The sequence below is a fragment of the Rattus rattus genome, chromosome 2, assembly GCF_011064425.1.
Source record: "Rattus rattus isolate New Zealand chromosome 2, Rrattus_CSIRO_v1, whole genome shotgun sequence".
Taxonomy (NCBI): domain Eukaryota; kingdom Metazoa; phylum Chordata; class Mammalia; order Rodentia; family Muridae; genus Rattus; species Rattus rattus.
Window position 1 is genome coordinate 58339467 of NC_046155.1, and position 22699 is coordinate 58362165.

General features: G+C 42.6%; 1 protein-coding gene across 1 annotated transcript in view; it reads right to left on the reverse strand.

Annotated features, from left to right (window-relative positions):
* Window positions 1–22699, reverse strand: part of Atrnl1 (attractin like 1) — a 540190-nt gene that overhangs the window by 336319 nt on the left and 181172 nt on the right. The window contains exon 26 of the mRNA XM_032892246.1: window positions 21766–21844. Coding sequence (XP_032748137.1) covers window positions 21766–21844 — 79 coding nt within the window. The remainder of the gene's footprint in view (window positions 1–21765; window positions 21845–22699) is intronic.

Consider the following 22699-nt stretch of genomic DNA (forward strand, 5'->3'; position numbering starts at 1 on the left):
ATGAATGGAAACAAAGCCCACGACACACTAGCACATCACACCTCTCAGGATGTCTAGAATAACAAGACAAGACACTAAAAACTCTTGACAAGGATGTGGACAAAAAGGAGCCCTATACCTTGACGGTGCCTTGATACATCTATTAAATGAAACAGCCTATGGATTCCTTAAGGGATTAAACACAGATCTGGAAATGGCCCTGCTACACATACAGGTAACTAAACACACACCTCACCTGATCCCCACACACCCATGATCATTATAGCATCATAAGAAACAAGGGCCAAAACCAGCTTAGTATCTGCATAGAAATAAAACTTTAAAGGATGCTTGCAAGATGCGGTGGAGGGATGGGTGTGTTAGAGTAGAGAAACAGCCGGACAGAAACACTTAAAAAGCTGGGGAATGGAAATAGCTACAATGTTATCAACAATGGGGGAAAAGAACACATTATAAAGTATGTTGGAAAACACTCCAGAAGCCAACGGCTCTGAGCTTGAAACACTTCGAGGATAATCAGCGCAACCGTCTGCAGAGTTTGTTTCTCAGCTCGAGCCGAGTTAGGGCAGAATTCTGACACCACTGCCTGCTCCCCGGCAAAGGAGCACAAGTCTTTTAGTGCCCTGTGTTCTGCTTTAAAGGCCTTGCCACCAGCGGAATGGCCCACATCTCAGCTCTAGCTTAGTAAACAAAATGAGTTAGAGGACCGTCCATTAACAACCTATACTTTGTAAAGCTGGACATTAAGTAGAAAAAGATGAATACCCATAATGCACTCTACTTAAATCACTTTCCAAGTCTTAACGTTTTAAAGTGGATTTTATGAGCCCCTGGAAAAGGCCATCCAAAAAAACTTTATTAAAACAATGATTTTTACAGTTTCAGGGAAACACAGCCGTGCCTATTTTAATTCCATCTTAAGAGATCTCTGATTTTACCAATAGATTCCAAGGCTGATATCATTAAAATGCTATGCATTGCCTTTTAAAATACTATGTCAACAAATCCTTGCACATGATGCACGTTCCAAAGAGTCTAAAACATACTTGTTAGCAATTATTAATTTCTTCTGATCATTCACAAAGAAAGGAGGCATGAACTCTTGCCCCGGCATCCGACCACAACTCTGGGCTGTGAAAACAGCTAAGAAACTTCAAGGCACTGGCAGACTGACACTGGTCGGACAATCTCTATGGGTGTTTGAATGCAAACTTCAAATTAGGGACCGACTGTCTCCGGTCACAGGATGTACAGGCGACCGAGGTGGAAGAAGACAGTTTCAACAGTGAAGGATGCAACGCTCACAGCGCAGCATGATTTCGACTCGGAGGGCTTTCCCTGAAAGACAGAAAGGTGGATCCCCACGCTTCGGGCACATGTAGATGCTGCCTACGGGGCCTTAATTATGTAAGGAATAATTGTGTGAGCCATTTCCTGAATGGCTTCCCTTTAAAACTCCTTCTGATCTGGCTGTACTAGTCTGTTGCCTGTCACAATGCCGCCCAGCTTCACTCACCAAGTGTGTCTCCCAATCATCTTTCAATATTTTAAACCACGCGTGTACTTTACTGTTCAGAGTTGTTAATGCAATGGACACTTTCCCATCTGCCAGCGTTTTCCAGTAGTGTTCCCCGCACCCATCCAGACGTTTAGTATGGTCCTAATCAATTTCTCTACCCAGCGCAATGAACGCCTCCTTCATAGTTCAAATTTGATGATGCTGATTCTAACTCCCTGACTCCACCTAGTGGTGGAGGTCGGCAGTTTGTGCAAAATCTCAGTAGTGAGCTCCCCACCGGTGCCTGGGCCTCTGCTCTTGGCAAACACAAGCCAAAGCTCATCTAGCCTTAGGCTTGGAGAGCTACACGTGAGCGCTGTGCTTCTTCCTGGAAGCCCAGACTTGCGAGGCCAACTGTCCTGCCACTGGCATGAACTGTCTCCCTCTGAATAAACTTAAACACTGGGTGTAAAGGAAACACTACATTCTTTCTCAGCTGCTGTCTAAACCCTCTGTGCAAACACTCTCTCTTCCAGTGCTCAGAGCTCAGCTCACTGTTGTCCACCTGGGGGTAGGTAAAACCCCAGGATTTGTTCTGGAAAACAGTGTTCGTCATCTGTTGTAGCCAATCTCTCAGTGAGGATTATGTAATTGGATGTTAAAGGAAAATTCCCAAACTCACATTTTCTCTTCACTGTCTGTGCTGCGCCCAGAATGCAGCTCTTGCAGCCGTTCCCTGTCTTTTCTCTCTTGCATCCATTCTGCATCCTCTTCCAGAGTATTCCCTGAGAGTATCCCCTGAGCGTTAGGGGAACGATGTAAAGTTTATGGCTGAGCACTAAACTTCCTTGGGTTCTCAGGACCTCTGCAGCCATGAGGCCCTGAAAACTTCCACTGGCTGAGAAGAAAGACTTCCTTGACCAAGGTTGAGAAGAGCACTTGACCACCCACAAATAAAAAACATAAATATTTAGAAGTCAGCATGAGTCTATGTCCACTTATCTAAACAATATATCGAGTTCCCCACCTAGTACTTATGATTTCCCCCTCACAGGCTGTGTTTGTCTGTGTAGACCAGGATTACAGTGCCAGGCACGGATTTCTTCCTCTGAGGTGGGCCATAAACCCAGTCAAAGAGTAGGTGGTCACACCTTTAACCACGGTGCCCCTACCACACCAGTGGCCACGCACTGCTGGGCAAGTTGGTATAATGACTTGAAAACATCGTCCAGGACCAAGAAAGTGAGCAGACAGGAGGAGACTCTAGACAACTAAGAGGAGGTCCCAATGCATGTCTGGCTTGGTTTCTCCATACAGTGCAGCCAAGATGTGTGGTATCTTCACTAAAACCTTGGAACTCACACGGAAAGACAAAAGACCCTGGATAACCAAACCAATCCTGTGCAAGATGACAATGATGATGATGATGACGGAGTCACTACCATAGCCAATTTAAAGTCGTATAACACAGACGTGATAATAAAGAGCATAGAACAAGCACGCATGCGCGCACACACACACACACACACACACACACACACACACACACAAACCCAGACATGTAGATGAATGAAATTAACTAGAAGACCCAGACCTACATTCATGCAAGTATAGCAATCTGATTTTTTCACAAAGTTTCAAGAAATACACACCAGAGGAAATATGAGATCTTGAACAAATGCCGTGAGAAAAATTGTCATGTGTTAAAAAACATGAAACTAGACCTTTATCCCTCACTTTGTACAAAAATCAATGTCAAATAGATCAAGACCTCTGTATCAAGCCGCAAACACTGGAATTGCTGGAAGAGAAAATCGGGTGGGCACTACAGCATGCAGTAATAAGGACCTGTACACAGGACTCTATCACTCAGGAAGTAAGTGTTAAATGGGACCTCAGGAAAAAGAAAAGGATGTTATACAGCAAGAGAAGATGACTAAGCAGCCCATGGAATGGAACAAACTCTTCTGCCAGCTACACATCCAACAGGTGATTAATGTGTGGATCACACAAAAACCAAACAGTAATGAAACAAACCACCACTCAAAGCATGGGGCTCTAGGTCTGAACGCAGGAGCCTCCGAGGAGAAACACCGATGGCTAATAAATGCATCATAAGTTATCAAGGAAGTACAAAGTAATGTGGTTTTCCTTTAACAATTCGATCACAATGTAATGTGGATGCTGTAAAATTCAACCAATTTGCTACTTTATTCAGAATTCTAAGGTCATCGACACACAACTTGTTAATAGAAAATTTCAATTACACTCAAATATCACTCCTTGCCCATTTGTGGTCATTACTTCTTCTAAGATCTATGGTATTATTATTGTCATGGTTACTACTGCGGGCATGCGTGTGACACACACAGGCAGGTGTATGGGCTTTAGCAAGGACATGGAGGCCAGAGGACAACTTTAAGGGGTCAGCTCTCTCCTAGCTTTACCTAGGCTCCAGGGGCTGTGCTTAGGTAACAGAAAGCATCTGGACCTGCAGGACCAGCTCTCTTGATCTCTCTCTCACATGGAAATCTTTGCATATATTGGTGTGTGTCATGGTGTCAGGTTTTGCCATAAGCACCTTTACCTACTAAGCCATTTAACACGTATCATAAAATGGTCTATGCAGGGCTAGAGAGATAGTCCCGTGGGTAAAAGCAAGTACTATTCAAGTATGAGAAGTTGAACTATCTGGATGTGGCCGTGTGCATGTGTAACTGTCATGGCTGTCGGCTCACAGAGGCAGGGGGATCACTAAGGCCTTTGCAGCTGCCATCCTAGCTCCAAGTTCACTGAACAACATTGTCTTGGGAAACTGAAGGCAGGGCGCCAGGAAGCACTTGACATCCTCTGCTGACGTCTGCATGCATGTGCACATGCATAGAGCTCTAATCAGTCACTCTGCTTCCCAATGTCTGTTATAACCTTTCTTGTCTCTTCAGTTTCCCTAGCAGACACAAGGTTGTATCTCCTTGTGTGCTTATATGGTTTACTATGGGAAAACACGCATGCATTTGCCAATTTGATCATATAATATGACAATTATATTCACAATACTGTATTAAGTATAAACTCCCAATACTTTTATCACCCAAAGAGAAATTCTGCACACCCTTTGCAAAGGTTCCTACCCTTAAGTCTACCTGTGATGGCAAATACCACGCTCCAATGGATTCGCGTTTCACTCTTTCATTTAGTGATTGTCCACTAGAAATGTACTCTGAAAATAATGTCTACTCGCGGACTCTGACAGCATCTATAACATTGAGACGTCTGGTGGAATTATGTAAATTCTTTATGCATTCTAGACACTGATCCCTTGTCAGATGCAGACTTACAAATATTCGCTCACACTGTGTCTTCTCTTGTTGGTGAGCCATAGGGGAAGGTGAAGCATTCAAGAACCCTAAGTAAAGTCGGCTCAGAGGAAACTCTAAGCCTTCACTCACCAGACACTGAAGGCTATAGACTTCCCAGGCCCCACGTCTGTGCAAACCACGTGTCTACCACTTGTAAGCTCTACAGCTCACACGTGTGTATTTGAGCAGGATGAACGGTCGGGACAAGGTCCGAGGAAGAATCTCATCGAACTGAGAAAGAAATGACTCAGCCAAAGACAGGGGCCAATGTCCTAGGCAGAAGGAACTGTGAGAAATAAAAACCACTGAAAGGACGAACAAGCTACCCAAGACGGTGAAGGGCAAAGAGCTTGCTGAAAGCAAGAGATATGTGGTCCCTGACCCTGGAAGACAGCCACTGTCTTACACTATCCACAACGTGCAACGTAAAACAAACTCCATTTCTTCTTTAACAAACCACAGAAATGCAGTTCTTCCAGCTCCTCAGGCAACGGATGGGAAATGATATGCAGGCACCCCCACGGAGAGAAATGTGGTAATGGACACGAAGGCCACGGCCAGACTGTGGCCAGCAGCCTAGCTCGCGCTCACGCCTGGAAGTCCTCCAGGACCAAAGGCAGCCACAAAAAGGCTAAGGCTTCAACAGACAAAACAAAGACTTTTAGTAAGGGTTTGGGTGTGGAGATCAAGCAGACTAGGATATATGTAAAGTCGTCGGGATATGGTTTCCTGGGGGACAGTGTGTGTCTAGAGAAACAGGAGTGAACAGACTGCAGTGCAGAGACCCACCCTAGAGCATGAGAGACAGGAGCGCGTGTGGCGGGGAGGGCACACTGCACTGGCTCACCTCCAACAGGAGAGTTTGCACGCAGTTCATAATCTGACAGCGAGGTGTGCTTGGCCATCCCCGCCCTTCTAATGTTTAATCTCCCATGTTTTCGCTCTTCTGAGAGCACATGAAACTGTCCCGCCATGTACCATGTGACACCTCGGGTGTGGTGAATTAGGAAACCATAGTATTTATGCAAGAAAGAACGGGTGTGGGATCACATATCTGCATGTGTGGGAACAGGCATAGGTAAGAGATGAGTCTCCATCGGCAGGACCCAGGAGATAGGCTCAAGGAGGTCGTGAGTCCATGCGAAAGTCTCCAGTCCATGTTTCATTTTAGTTTGAATGATGCCAATGTATTGTTTTCAGAGCCAGATTTAATTAAAGTACAATCTGATAGCCCCATATCAAGTGTGTCCCAGCTCTCTGCAATCTTCTCTCGGTCACCACCCACCACATGAACCTGGACAAATGATGAATTCAGCTCAGGCACTGCAGATTTTCCCAACCATAATCTAAACTCTGGTGAGCACACATAAAGTGGCATGGGTGCTTCAGAGAGGAGTGTATACGCTTTGCAGCTAGTAGGCCTGACCGTGGTGTACGCAGACTGACGCTCTGCACCTGAATCCTCAGTCATACAGAAAGCGAGTGCTCGCCCTAAGATGCACATTCTACCTCCAATGGTAACCTTAGGACTTAGCATCCCTGACTTCAGTTTATGAACTTCACACCCGATATTAAATTTCTGCTATTAAAAAAAAGATGAGGCCAATTAGAACACATTCTGTTTCCTGTGAACTTCAATATTGATAAATTTCCTGGAGCTGAAACCGCACACGTCTCGGAGGTTTAACAGCCTGCACAAGTGTGCGGATGGACTACTTACTATGTGTGGCGAGAACCCCTGCCAGACGGCTTTCTATGGAGCCACACGCATAAAAAGTTACTCACCGTTATCGTCAACTGCCAGCTTTCGGAGCAAAGTCACCTTCATTTGAAATCCACAAACATTTATCTTAAGGAAAATAAAAGGCAATTCTATGCACAATAATGAGGCATATTAAATACTGTAACAACTAGATAAGGGGATGGCACTGACTTATCAATGGGGGAGGACTATAAAGGTTTTATAGAGGTTAGACACAAAGGGACCACAGACAGTGAGGTTGTTATCCACTATGTATTAATCCCCTTGCCGGAATTTATCTGGGAGATTTATACGATTTGAAAACTAGAGGACTGTTATTAAAATATTTCTTCCTTATCCATTAACGAGCAGGTTATCCATTAAAATATTTCTTCCTTATCCGTTAATGAGCAAGGCCTACAAATTAATCTGTTTTACTAAAATAAGGAAAATATGGTTCTGCATTTAATTAAGAGATCACATTAATATACAACTTCAATTGGGATGTGATTAAAATTTTGGATTAAAAATAGAAAATATCAACAGAAACAGTGAAAGTGAAATTAATCCTAATAACTCTCAGTGTTTGAGTAGGTTGCTACAATGCACGGTATCAATGATGATAAATACATTAAATTCATATAAAACATTCTTGACGGAATAGTTTCCACAGCATACCTTAAAGAGTAACCAATACACAACCATTCTAAAGAAGCACAATTGTGGTCTTAAAAGTGCACCGATAACATTATGTAATGACACAACATGCTCACACTCTGGACCCTAAGTACCACTCACCCTTAGACTAACGCCCCATCACTGCATCACGTCCATCACTAACACTGAGGAGCTCAGCTTTACCACAACACAACTGCTCTGCTCTGGGTCTTAGGGGATCGGAATGTACTAATGTCAGTGTGACCAATCGGACAGACACAGTTTCTGACTCCCACCTGCAGAATGGGCTTTTAGTCTCCAGGAAATGGGACATAACTGATGGTTAACTGTGATATCACATAGTTCTTAATGTGCTAGTGTCCAGAATTTGGAGGCAGTTCCGTTTCTGTGCTAATGGCCTAGACAGACGCATTGCAGCCAAACGACTCTAAATGCTAGGCTTCAATTCTCCTCAGCACAACGTGCAGGGTGGTGCACCACCCAAACAGTGCTGTTTCTAAGTTTACGTAAGAACTGGAGTTCTCAGTACTCAGACGTTTGTCTCGACTGACTGGAAAGTAACCTGAAGTAGTCCACGGAGGTTCTAATGTAGCTTCCTCTGCGATTCAGACTCTGAATGTCCACGACTGTCTCAACAGCATCACTAAGCAACACTACTGCCCTAGAATAATCGAAAATTTAATTACATTTTGCATTTCAAAGTGCTTTCTACATGGAAAGTAATTTTATGCAACTTATATGAGTATTCTAAAATAAAAGAATAGCCAAAGGTTATATGTAAATTACTAACTATCTACAGGGAGCAAAACTGACTTACTGCTTGCTTCATGTCAGTGCGTCTGCCAAGCAAACCGGATTCTGAAAGGGAAAATACATTCTCCACATCCCGGGGAGGAACGCTCACACGGATGACGTAATAGAAACCCACGTTCTGGGACTGGCCAACATCTTGTACTGTTTAAAACGTTTGGCCTTACAGAGTTTTAAAAGGTCAGAGACAGTTTCGACGGTGGACTACGCTGCAGTCTAAGAAATTAAAGACAAGATGCTATAATTTTAACCAAGGAAATTAAAAAGAGAGAGAGAGAGACCTCCATGTCTGTGGACATTGATGCTACTTTTAATATACACTTGGGCATTTTTGAGGGGAAAACACCATTTGCACTAGTAGAAAGTTTGATGGAGACCAGTACTCACAAAGAGTCGAAGAAGGTTGACGGCTCAGGATGTCAGGTGCACATAATTTGCAAATCCTGACCACTGAAAACTTCATTTTGATAATCTGGTCATTTGAGCTGTTAGTAGCTAAGAGTAAGTGCTACAAAGTTATAAAAACCAGTCAGGGCAAAGTAGTGAATTCTCCTTCTAAAGTCCTACAGTGGGCGCCTCCACCCGAGAGACAGACATGTGGATGCCACCTGCTAAGAGACAGACATTAGCACCATTGGACAACAACAGCAAACATAAACATTTATAAATAAGTAATATAACAACCTCCTCCCTATATAAGCTATCAATGCCAACATAGGAAGTGTGCAAACACACCTCTTAATGAAACAGTGTAACAGTAAGTTCTCTAAAGCTCTATGATTTCAGCTTGGCTCCTGTACCCCGAGTGTCTTACTGAAGTGTTGGGTTTCTGTACTGCTGTTATAAGCTTCAGGAAGGGTCATCAGTTTTGAGGTTGCTCCTCCAAAGTAAGCAGAGTTTACAGCCGCTTCCTAGAACCTTGGGAATTCTAAGAAAAGGTGCCTATAAAGCCTCACCCACACCAACCCCACACACAAGCTGAGCAAGGGCAGCAGCAACCCACTAAAGTGGACAGGGAAAACAGTAGGGGCTAAACCTGCACCAAGAGCCACAGACACTGAAGGAGAGCTGAGAGTAGAGGATGGCCTCACCCGGGAAGAGCAACCGGTTAACCGCGCCAGCCGTGAGCTGCAGCCATACACATGAACTTCATTGCTCGGACTGAACAGAGCGCATTTCCGTCTTCAGGGACATATACACGCATGTAGCAATTTGTGGAAAATTTGAATGTGAAAGAGAGCAGGGAGGGGTATTTGGAAAGGTTTGGGGGAAGAACGGGAATGGGGAAATGATGTAATTATATTATGACCTCAAAAAATAAAATAGTTAATATATATGTGTGTATATATGTTATACTTTACAGCACCAATAAATAGAAATAACGATAATAAAAGGACAAATGTTTAATCTTGACTCAAATAAATGTTATTGATGATAAACTTAAATTACAGTAATTTATTAGATTTTTAAGAGGTAAAATCACTCATGAGGGTGTGCAGAAAAGGGAGTGTGTGCTGCCACTCTCTGTGAACACACAGAAGAAGGTTAGAAGAATACACCTAGAAAAATAAAACCGGCTGCTTGGCTGCACAGAGGAGGACGGGCTGCACAGGGACGTAATTTTGAATTCTGAAGCTAAAAGGTCTACTTCCTGTTAAAATTTATATGAAAACAAGAAGGAGATACAGAATGCTAAATTTGTGTTAGCTCATCTGCTTAGCCAAATAATGACCCTGCAAGTAATAACGAACGGTCCATCACTGGAACGATGGTCTATTCTGAAGGCAAACTGCCTGTGTTTGCTTCTGATAAAAAGAAAAATTACTTCTAAACATTACTCCCCTTACTGGAATAAAACTTCATGATACCAATTTGCCAAAGAATGGGAAACTATGTCTACAAAAGGAGTGAGCTCTAGGGGACAGATAACTGTCATCCTTAGCGATGTGAGAAGAGAGAGTCCATCAACATCAACCTGGTTCGCCTGTGGCATAGACTCAAGCTTGGGCTGCTGCCCATGTGCAGAGGTGGAGTGAGAATACAGTAATGGGCTCCAGACTTAAAGTAATTCATGTGTGATAGTTTCACTTCAAAACTCAAGTCATAAGCAAGGCTAATATCCTCTCTATTCGGTATACTCTAAAGAATGTGTTCATAGCATTAAATGGCAAGAAATTAAAACAAATTATAGTTACAGGAGCCTCAGAGAGGCTGAGAAATGGCATCGCACACAGCACAATAAAAGGCATCTTCTAGATAAGGGCAGCCTCTGTCCTGATGTCGGGACGCGAGGCCTGGGCTCCTCTACAGGAGTCACAAAGTCACCCACCCTCAGTGTTCCTTCTGATCACAGGCTTGTGAGCCGCTTGTGGTGGCTGGGTTTGTGCACATTACCAGGGTCATTCCGTGCATTAACTGTCTCCTTGTCACAAACCGAGTCACTGTGAAAGCTGCACTATAGAATTTGATAATACTAGATAGCATATTTATTCCACACTAAACGTAAAGTTAGATATTAACGTAACTTTCCCCTGCCATGTAATTTAGACCTGTGCAATTCATAACCAGTCCAGATAAAACTATCACACTGTAAGTGTTTGGACTTTTTATGTCCTGCCTAGTTCCTGAATACTCACATCAAAGCTTATTTATTTATGAATAAGCACGTAACCCTTAAATTGGGATTGTTTCCCAATTATCTCATAACTTAATTAACCCGTCTGTGCTAGTCTATGTCTGCCGCATGGCTGTTACCTCCCCTCAGTATCCAAAGCCTGACATCCTCCAGGTCATACCTGACTATCCCCCAAAGCCCTCTCTCTGTGGGCTGCCCCACCTTCTAACCCCACCTCAGCTTGGTGTCCCTCAGCTTCCGACTGACAGGCGATGCACAAGACACTGGCCTACAGCACACTGTGGCCTACAGCACACTGGCAGCACTTTCACGTAAGTCAGAACCAGATGGACAGACTCCAGACACTCCTAAGTAGGGACGTTTAGTAAGAAACGAAGTAACCCAAACTCTGCACCTGGTTAACTCTGCACCTGGTGAACCTCGGACTTTTTCATTAATCGTTTATCATTTACATTTCAAATGATATTTCCCCTCCGAGATTCACCTCCACAACCCCCCATCCCATACGCCTCCCCCTTTGCCTCTATGAGGGTTCTCTGTTGGGGTTTGCTGTCTGCAGATGGGATGGATCCCTAGATGGGGCAGTCCCTGGATGGTCTTTCCACACTTTGCTCCACACTTTGTCCCTGCATTTCCTTTTGACAGGAGGAATTCTGGATTAATATTTTTGAGGTGAGTGGTGGCCCCATCCCTCACCTGGGGGCTGTGCCTATCCACTGGATATGGTCTCTACAGGTTCTATCTCCCCTTTGTTGGGTGTTTTGGCTTATGGCATCCTTGCTGGGTCCTAGGAGCCTCTAGCTTTCCTGATATCTACTGGCTACCCCCAGTTCCCCATCTCCCACTGCTTCGTATTTATATTCCATTCCTGACCCTATGGGCTTCTCTCCTGTCAGGTCCCTTCCCATACCTGATCCTGCCCCCTCCCTTCCCTCCCTCCCTCTACATCCTGTGATTATTTTGTTCCCCCTTCTAAGAAGGACTGAACAACCACACTTTGGTATTCCTGCTTCTAGACTTTCATATGGTTTGTGAATTATATTGTGAGTATTCTGAGATTTTGGGCTAATATCCACTTATCAGTGAGTGCATAGCATATGTGTTCTTTGGTGACTGGGTTACCTCACTCAGGATGACATTTTCTAGTTCCATCCATTTACCTGTGAATTTCATGAAGTCACTGTTTTTGATAGCTGAGTAGTACTCCATTGTGTAGATGTACCATATTTTCTGTATCCATTCCTCTGTTGAAGGGCATCTCAATTATTTCCAGCTTCTGGCTATTATAAATAAGGCTCCTATGAACATAGTGGAGCATGTGTTCTTGTTATATGTTGGGGCATCTTTTGGGTATATTCCCAGGAGTGGTATAGCTGGGTCCTCAGATAGTACTATGTCTAATTTTCTGAGGAAACTCCAGACTGACTTCCAGAGTGATTGTACCAGTCTGCAATCCCACCAGCAATGGAAAATTGTTCCTCTTTCTCAACATCCTCGCCAGCATCTGCTGTCACCTGAATTTTTTATCTTAGTGAGGTGGAATCTCAGGGATGTTTTGACATGATCTCTGATCTTTGACAAAGAAGCAAAAACCATCCATTAGAGAAAAAGACAGCATTTGCAACAAATTGTACTGAATCAACTGGTGGTCAGCATGTAGGAGAAAGAAAATTGATCCATTCTTATCTCTTTGTACAAATCTCAAGTTCAAGTAGATCAAGGACCTCCACACAAAACCAGATATGCTGAATCTAACAGAAGAAAGAGTGGGAAAGAGCCTCGGACACATGGGCACAGGGGACATTTTCCTGAACAGAATACCAACTGCCCAGGCTCTACGATCAACAACTGACAAATGGGGTCTCATAAAACTGCAAAACTCCTGTAAGGCAAAGGAAACTGTCATTAGGACAAAACAGCAACCAACAGATTGGGAAAAGATCTTTACCAACCCTACATCTAATAGAGGGCTAATACCCAATATATACAAAGAACTCAAGAAGTTAGACTCCAGAGAACCAAATAACCCTATTAAAAAATGAGGTACAGAGCTAAACAGAGAATTCTCAACAGAGGAATCTCGAATGGCCGAGAGGCACCTAAAGAAATGCTCAACATCCTTAGTCATCAGGGAAATGCAAGATAAAATGTGCACATTAATGCCCAGGTATTATAGAGGTGACAAAGAAATTCTACAAGTGCAGTGGGAGCAGGAGGACACTCTCCACATCTGTGAATATTTACTTTAATGCTAATGTTAAGAATGCTGCCAAAATATGTGAGCATCAACTGACAGGAAATGGGTGAAGTCAATACAAAACGCGGGAGGAATATCAACTTTATAGTCCACTCCTTTGCTGTGTCAACTCTAACATCAAAACTCAGACTTCCTTCCAATAGTTCTATAATAATCCATGGAATATATTATCAGAGGACTATACAGACTTTAGGAATATGTGTGTTTATACATATAGGTAGGTATTCAATAGCAATTAATGGGTAAAGATGCCATGGATTCAAAAGAAAACAAGAGGTAAACAGGAAGGAATAGAGGGGAAGAGGAGAGGGAGGGGGGAACTATACTGTAATTGCAACAATTTTTTAAAAACACAAATAAGTCGGCTCAAGTCGGCTTCCATATTTTCCTATTCTACACTTATGCAATAATACAGGGGAATACAAACATAAACATATATACACACATACATATCTGTATCACCATAAAAAACAACAAACATCACACATACATTATACCATTGATGTGTCCTGGGTACATATGTACTATACTGTCTAAAGATTTGTCAGTGATATTGAAAGTCCTGCGCTGGGAACCACTGGCAATGGGCAATGGGTCCTCGGGTGTGTAGCAATGTCTCGGGGTTTCTGTTGCTGTGAAAAACCACCAAGACCAGAGGCCACCTGGGGAATGGCCGTTTACTTCATGATAGAGTTCGTAGTACAGCATCCAGGGGAAGTCAATATGGAAACCTGGAGGCTTGCAGGAGCTGACAGAGAGGCCATGGAGGGATGCTGCTTACTGGCTTGCTCCTTGTGCTTGCTCTGCCCACTTTCTTAGAGTGCCCAGGACAACGACCTAGGGATGGCACCAGCAACAGCAAGTTGGGCCCTCTGCATTCATCATTAATAATAAAGTTTAACCACCGGCATGCCCACTGAACAATCAGGTGGAGCAATTGTTTTCAATCGAGGCTCCCTTTAATGAACTGAACGCCTGTAACAATTTTACAGAAAACAGGCAGCACAGGCTGCTTCTCCTCAATCCTCACAGCCTGAGGCTTAGCTCCCGGAACCCAGGAAGCAGTGGGAGAAAAGGGAAAATAAACCACAACGTTGTTCTGACTTCCTCACATGGGTCATGTCACACACGCATGTCAGAACACACATGTGCATGTGTGCACACACGCATGTCAGAACACACATGTGCATGCGTGCACACAAGCATGTCAGAACACACATGTGCATGCGTGCACACAAGCATGTCAGAACACACATGTGCATGCGTGCACACAAGCATGTGAGAACACACATGTGCATGTGTGCACACAGGCATGTCAGAACACACATGTGCATGCGTGCACACACAGAATAGCAGATATCGTAAGATCTTAAAGAAAACCACTGTTGGAAAGAGATGCAGAGAAAGGAAACAGCCCAATACATGCAGCAGTTTCTACTCATGATACTAACGTGTAATTCAATGCCTATTTTTCTTTATAGCACACAGAGACATCAATGAAAACCACTAATACTTATTGAAGTCTGGGACATTTAAAAGAATGCACCAGATAAATACTTGGCATTGCTTAGACCCACAGCACAATCTTTTAAAAGTTGGCCCTTCCCATAATTGACATTTTTAAAGTTAAATCTCGCTCAAGCCAGGTGATCTACAGTTGACGATGTCATTTGGCCCACTGCTGGTTAAGATGTTCGTTCTGATGTAGGTGTCACTGAATCCATGGATGTAAACAATATTAGCCTGGTCGGTGACATATGTACAATAAAACCCTTTCAGATCATTTGTGAAAACCTAGATTATTAAGTTGAAATTTTTTCAGAAGCACATTAAGTAGTTTAATTTGTTTCTCTTTTCTTCTTTGTGTAAACATGAATTTTCTATGACTAAGTCAATCCCTGCATAATCCTATGCCAGGCCTTTCAATAAATATAGACTAAGTGTTCTCCGTAGCACGGGATGACGATGGCTCTTGGTGGTAAGGGAGCACCATGCCGTAACTGAGCACTTTTTCTAAGAGCTCGACCAAATGAGGATTGATCGTGTCTTCATTTGACATAAGCCACAGAATATTCCCACTACAACAAACAGATGTTCGGGGTACATAATAAATGGTCAATTACAGAATCAAACCTGCTTTCATTTAGGTTATCTTTGGAATTATGTATGTAGTTGATTGAGCTTGGAGTCTGGAACCTGACAGACTTAATTTTGAGTTATAGCTTCTCTAGTTACTATGAACTAGCAATCCTGACTAGAATCCGTAAGTGGGAAGAAGGAAACTGCATACCTCTTTGGGCAGGATACATACTAGTTTGGCAAAACACTTTCATCTTAAATTTTAGGCTCGTCTTTCTTGGCTCTAATGTAAGTATTTGTTTAGGATATGATTAGAAAATCATATTTTCAACACCCATCCTGTACCCAGAGTTAATTTTAGCGGCCCCATTTCCATGCACATAGCCATCCCCATAAGCACAAGTTATCAGAAAGAACACGCTTTGTATATCCCAGACAATGAAAGTCTTAAAACACACACCTGCCGGAGGCTAAGATTTGGTCTGACTGAATTGCTTCTGCATTTCCTGAACAACAGACTAGAGCAATACTTCAGGAATTTACAGGAAGAAAGAACAGTGTGATTAACACGTCTGTACTCCACTCTGTTGTCAGCCACACATCTCATACAAGAGGGCGGAATTTATCTCCAGAATCTTTTTAAATAATATAAATATCTTTCATATAAAATGGTCCTCTGTAAATATCTTTCATATAAAATGGTCCTTTGAATGAGTTTACTTTGAAGTATGAGGCAGTGTTAGATCTGTAGAGTGTATTCTGTAAAATTTAATGATTACAGAATTTGTCTGTAAACCAGAAGGTTAATATGCATAACACATATGTGGTGTTTGCCACACACACACACACCGCTTTCTCACTTTAAAAGCAAATCAAGACCTCGCACTAGAGCTGTTTCCTCTCACTCAAAGCCGAGATCTCAGAGGCAGTCTCTCCTCTGTGTGTCAGACTGAACATCTGAATCAAGAATGGGGGCTGTCACATCGAGCAAACACAGCCCAGGGAACCACAATAGTGACCAACTCGCCAAGAAATCCCCGTGGAGGGCATGGAGCCCTTTCAACAGGAGGAAATTCATGTCTGGTTGTATGATACTGTCAGCTAGCCAAGAGCTTGTAGCAGGAGAGGTCACAGACTCTAGAAGAGAGTTTAGTGTTGTCACGTTCCCAAATTAACACAGCCTCCACCTGTATTCTAAACACTACCGTCACATACACAGAAAAGTGAAACCAAGTCCCCATCAAAGAAACTCTTTCTGCAGAACACAGAGGCTATTACAGAAATGCACAGTGGTCAAATCAAAGAAGAAACTTTGGGGTGCTCAGCCCAAATTCAGCTGTACACCCACAGCTCAGAAACATTGAGGAGAGTGGGGAGGCTTTTAAGAGCCAAAGGATGGGAGGACTGCTGCAAGGTCGTTTCTTCTACACACGACAGTGTGCTGTACCTGTGAATTCTCAACAACATGGCTGAATGCAGAACACTCCAGGAAACATGCCAAAATGGATAGGTGAAAATTCTTCAAGGCCATGCCCTCAAAGAAGGACTCAGGGCAGTCAATGGCTGCTGATGAGGGAATCTTCCTCGAGGAAAGGCCCATGATAGATTTCCCAGTCCTGAGCACATTTGCAGACAGGAACACAGACAGGATTCAGTGGGCTGTGTGTGTGTGTGCATGTGCATGTGCATGCATGTGTGTACATGCATGTGTATGTGCATGTATGTTTGTGTGCATGCATGTGTGTGTGCGTGTGCACACATGTGTGTGTTCATGCAAGCAACACAGAAGGAGCTGTAGAGGACATGGAGGGGTGGAAAGATTTTAAATACAGTGTACTCATGTATGAAGCTCTCAATTACAATTAAGGCTTTTATATTTTAGATAAAGCATTAAAAATTTGGGGGAAATATACGCATGTATAGCCAATTCATTTGGATGCAGATACTTTTCTGAATATATACAATGCAAGGTATTATGGTTAATCCCACTGTATTTATTCAGAGAAAGTCACTATTCCTGGCCATTTCTTAATCTACCTAAATAATTGGGCCTAAATATGATGATAATGCCTAACATTTTCAAAAATTATAATTTCAGAAAATGTTTTCTATATTTTATAGTTCATTAAAGACCATCACAAATCTTTCCGTATATAAATTCTAAATACAATTACCCAGCATTTCACATTTATTTCAACTAATAACCTCATTTCCAAAAACAAAAATTTCATAGTTCATGCCTCACCCCCATGGTTAATACAATAATCCAGGAGCTCCCTAAATTCTGTGCGTTCCCGTGTAATGTGCTGGATGTGTTTCAAAGATGGAGCTTGTTCAAAATATATAGCGCCTGTCCTTCTTTTGTTATCCATATTTATCAATCAGTCTGTAATGCAGCAAGAAAGACAAACTCCAGACTCCCAGGTCCTACGGATAAGTTTTAGGTGACTGTTCCTTATGCCGGTGTCTTATCTTACAAGAGGAACACGATGAAATGAAAATGTCTTGTGAAATAATGTGAGTGAAGTCTATCAATAGTTTTTGAAAATTTAAAGAACTGAGAATTTAGCTGAATATATTAAGGAACAATGCTTCCACAGGAAATAGACGCGGCATGTACAGGCCATGGAGTATGGGGCTGAAGGAAGACAAGGCTCTCGTGAAATGTGTAGGCTGCTGTGAGACTTTCCTAGGATATACTCCAACCCAACTACTGAAGGCAAAAGAAGTCTCCAAGTGGAGAACACCAGTTCTTTAACTATTAACAATCCATTCATTCACAGTTTCTTTTGTCATTCAAGTATATGATTATAAGAAAAATTAAAAATCTCCGTATAACTAGGTATTATGATAACTATGAAAATTTCAAACTCCGGGCCTAAGCTCAGCAATAAAGAAATCTTGCTTTTCGTTTGAGACCTGGATTCAATCCCAAGGACCTACAGGGCAGCTCACAACCATTCCGTTCCAGAGTGTCAAACACCATCCTGTGGACCGCGAACAGCAGGCATTCATGTGGTACGCAGACATGCATGCAGGCTTAGCCCACACGTGATTAAAAAACTCAAACTATAATATTAAAATGAAGACATTCAAACCAGCAACCTGTCCAGTCACTTTCAGCCTGCATCCGTTATACACAAAGATGTGGTGTCTAGAAACCCTGGCATGTGCCCAGACTGCATGTTCTCGTTTACCTGTGTAAAAACAAGCGCAATGACACCACACTCAGCCTTCCCATGAGCCAATATCCATTACTTTTTCATTCCTTCACACGGGCCAAAGAAAGTTTCCACACCACGTGGAGGCTAAGTTACCATAGGAACCAATTCAAAGGGGTAATATCCAAATTGAAGTCTTTATAGACTTTTAAGAGCCCTTGAATTCTTAGATGTTTTTTTTTTTTTTTCGGAGCTGGGGACCGAACCCAGGGCCTTGTGCTCGCTAGGCAAGCGCTCTACCGCTGAGCTAAATCCCCAACCCCGAATTCTTAGATGTTTTACTCAAAAGGAATAATAATCGTAGTGACTGATATTAAAATTATATTACAAAAAGTGTACTCAAGTTCAGGAGAAACTAAGGTGTTAAAGAGTAAAAAGCAATAGACTTTATGGTTAAACATAATGTATGGTTTAAGTTACTTTCATTTTAAATAGTCCGTAGAATCCGAAAAACACCACAACTGTTATAAAAACAGTTACCGAGAGGCCAAATCTTTTAAGTTCAGACTCCATTGTAGAGAACCTGACCCAAGTTTGAACTCACATAAACTAACAGGCTGGTGACCAGCATTAGTTTTCAAGTTGCCTCCCCAACAAAACCCAAGCCTAGCTCCAGTCTCTAGGCTAATAACCAAAACAAGTGTCTCCAGGTTATTCCCCCAACAAACCTTAACCCCCAGGTTACAAGCCCAGCCCGTGCCTAACGCCCACCAATGTAGAGAGGAGTAGAAATCAAGTTTATGATATGACTCCCAGCACCAGCCAATTATGTTAAAGACCACAGTGGCTTTCCAGTTAGATGTTGGCACACTTACCCCCGCTTGCTGCTTACTGTAAAGCCTTGCCCCATTGACATTTGGGGCTCCCCACCTCCAAAACCATCCTGTGTGATGGCTTTGCATTGGAGAGGCCCGAGCTAGCTCAAACAGCATAAAGACCCAGCTGTGAGTTACATAAGATCAGCTCCTGTCTGTTTTGGGGGGGAATAACTAACACTTCCATGGCTACATTACAAACTTCTAAGAAAAAATATCTTTGAAAATAAATTAACATTCTGGTGTTCCTAGGTGAGCCTGAGTCATAACAGTAGTTAGTAGCTCAGTGTTTCTGAGAGAGAGAGAGACACCTCAGTGTAGAGAAGTGTGAATGAGGGCCATACGACCTGGGAGCATAGCCGTCTTAGTCATGCTGAGTAAGGAGAGACTAAGTAACACAGCATTCACCTCTGCTCACACACCATCTGAAAATACAATTACTAACATAAGGGCATGGAATGATGTTAAAAGTATTTGGAGATCAGAAAACAAAACCTGGCAGTTGCCCTCCCCGTATAAAAAATATCCCTGGGCCAACATGTGTCCCATGGCTCTCTGGGCCTTAGTAAAACAAGCCTGGAAATAATTCTTCAATGAAATGAAATCATCATTCGAATTGTATCTCTGGCCATCAACCGAGATAATGTCATGTTCACTGTGGACATTGGCACATGCATCGTTCCCACATTTAGTGTCTTTCACTGAAAGGTATTTACAAACATTGGATTGAAGAAAAAGACATTTGAAGCACGCATGGGACAGGCAGCCTCACCCCTGTAGATCTGTCTGTTTGGGCTGGAGTGAGCCAATCCAATTGGTGACAGAAAAGAGGACAGCCCTGTACTTTAGGGACAGAGGTTCACACCGAGAGAAAACCCACAGCCACCCCAATGCGCTTCCGTGGACTGTGGTGATCTAGTGACAGTAACAGTTGCTACCCCACTGCTCTTCCCTAATCCGTCCAATCCTTCTCGCGTCCACAGATTTATATTGGAAGATTTTAACGTGATCAGACTATAAGTATATTTTAAATTTTCTAGTTGAAACAACATGGCATTATGCCTCTGAGGTAGGAGAACGTTCAGCCAAGTACACTCGACATTTACAATGAGAATGCGAGAAAATACTTTTTTTTCAAAGAGTAAATATGATATATTTTCAAAGAGTGAATAACTGTATTGTTTCTGGACTTACTTAATAGGTAAAGCTTCTACATATAAATTCAATCTGGAATAAGATTCAATCATGAAGCGATCTTTACGGTGATAAGGAGATTAAGCAGGCTGCCTCCTCGTGATCATACACACTCGGTGCTGCAGCTGCAGAACCGAGCTCCTCCCACTCCAAGAGCAGATCGCTAAGCACTGATCTTCAGAATGCAGGCCAGAGGCCACTGCGGTCCTTTTCTGTTCCCTAATGGTTAGGGAGGCACAGTGACCAGCTATCTCAGTTACCAACTGACTGACTGCTATCCTGCCTACAGCTCTGCTTTTCGTGCCATGCCACCTGCCAGGACAGAGATCCTTAGAGTCCACACAGAGTGCCACCGTGTCTGTATTTGTGAAGCTCCTTTTATTTACCAAGATTACTCTTTTATCATAAAACTCCAAGTCGGTCCTCGCCCTTGCTGTCCTGGTCATATATTGACTCACAGCTGAGCACAGGACTGGGATGAACAGAACCTTGGAGAGGGAAGAACGCCACATTTTCAAACACATTACAGCAGGTGCTGGGTTTTGAAAAATAGGAAACTTATAAATACATGTCATATTCACTAATTTTATAGCCCCAAGTAATCTACATGGTTTCAATTAGCTTTAAGCATTTTCTTATAGGGGCAATAAAACAGGCACATAAAAATGCTGAAAAATGCACATCAAGTAATGCTTGTTAGAGTTACATTACACCAGTAATGCTAATGTTAGAGTAACAATACTAATGCACACAGTAGATCAGTAAGTAGAAACTTAAGAGTTTTCGCTATACATGCTGCAGAACAATAAACCTGATTATTTGCCCAACTATAAGTTGAGTGTGCTTCTTGTTTCCTTCCACTGGCCAATATGTCAGAAGACAAGAAAGTGTCTTTTAATGTGCTTACATGTTCACATGATCTTTATGAGAGTATAACCGGCCCTTTACAAACATGACCACAGTAAGGAATACCATAACTAACTCTGACACGCAAGTGCATCAAAGTGACCTGCTCCTTTAGACACAGCTGAGTAATCAGATGGCCAAGACACGTCAAAGATTCGGATTGTCTTCCCCCATAGGATCTACTCTATGACAACAGACATCTTCCCCAAAGCAAGCATATGGGTATACTCCAAACTGCCCTAACTTCAACAAATAGGGTTGTACAAGAGTATTCTCGCTCCGTAACTAAATGCCAGGCCGCATATGTTACTCATTAGATAACAGAATTAATGTCTGTATTCACAATGAATTCTAATAGTATCAACAAAACCTGTAACCAGCATCATATTCATAGACAGTGTCCTAAAGTGATTGTAGTGCTCAACTCTAAAATATTAAAAATAAAAAAAAATGGTTCAGTATTAACACGTAAGCTTGATTTGACCAGTCAGTACTGGAAAGGGGCAGATTCCTGGATTAACGTCCGTGTCTGCTCCACCGTCACAGAGAGATTAGATAATATCACTGCCTACCTCTCTCCGACGAGAAGCCCAGCAAGTCTGTTTGATCTTCCAGACCACAGCAGCCACCAGCAGTAAAGATAAAAAACAACTAGAAGATAAAGCACAGATAATTGTATTCATGACACACGTGAAACATACAGTAAAGTACGATGAAGTAAATTAAAATACAGAGAGGTAAGAATCCATCGTGATAAGTATTTTAAAAGAATTTCTTCATAATTGGCTCACTTATTTCTTTGTGGACTGCTTTTGGTTTTCCTTTTCTTTCCTTTCTCTGGTTTGCATAAATCTAGCGTCATCCAGGGTAATAAACATTAACGTCTACATACACACAGCATTTTGGAGGGCACTGCCCACAAACTTGTCAACTGAACTAAATGTCCTGTCTTCTATCAACAGACTCGATTCTCACTTGAAGATTTCTCAGGTGAAAATGGGAAAATGCATGCTTTGAAATCTGCTGAGTAATTTTGTTTTCTTTCATCCTTTTTGACCCATTATAAGTTCAACAAATGTGGGTTACATTCCAAATTCCTTCTCTAAATTGTAGACTCCCCTTAAAATTCTGGGTGAAGGGCTTTCAGGTGGCTCTCTTGGTGACAGTGTATGCTGCCAGCCCCGAGGACCAGAGTTGTTCTCCAGAACTCTCATGCAGGAGGAGGAGAACCAACCCTTCAGAGCTGACCATATGTGACTGGGGCATGCAGGTACCCCCTTCCACTAAATAAAAATGAGTAAGTGGATATTTTTTAAATCTAAAAGTATCAGTTTTAAGAAGGCAGTTCTCTATTGCCAGATTCTGGGTCTGGGCACTCGGCTAGGTGGGAAGACATTTTCCTAAATGGTTAAAGGCCTTAACCACAGAACAGAGACCGAGGCATTGTGGGGGTGGGGCTGTGAGGGACACACAGAGAAGATTAGATTAGTTTTGCAAATCTACATC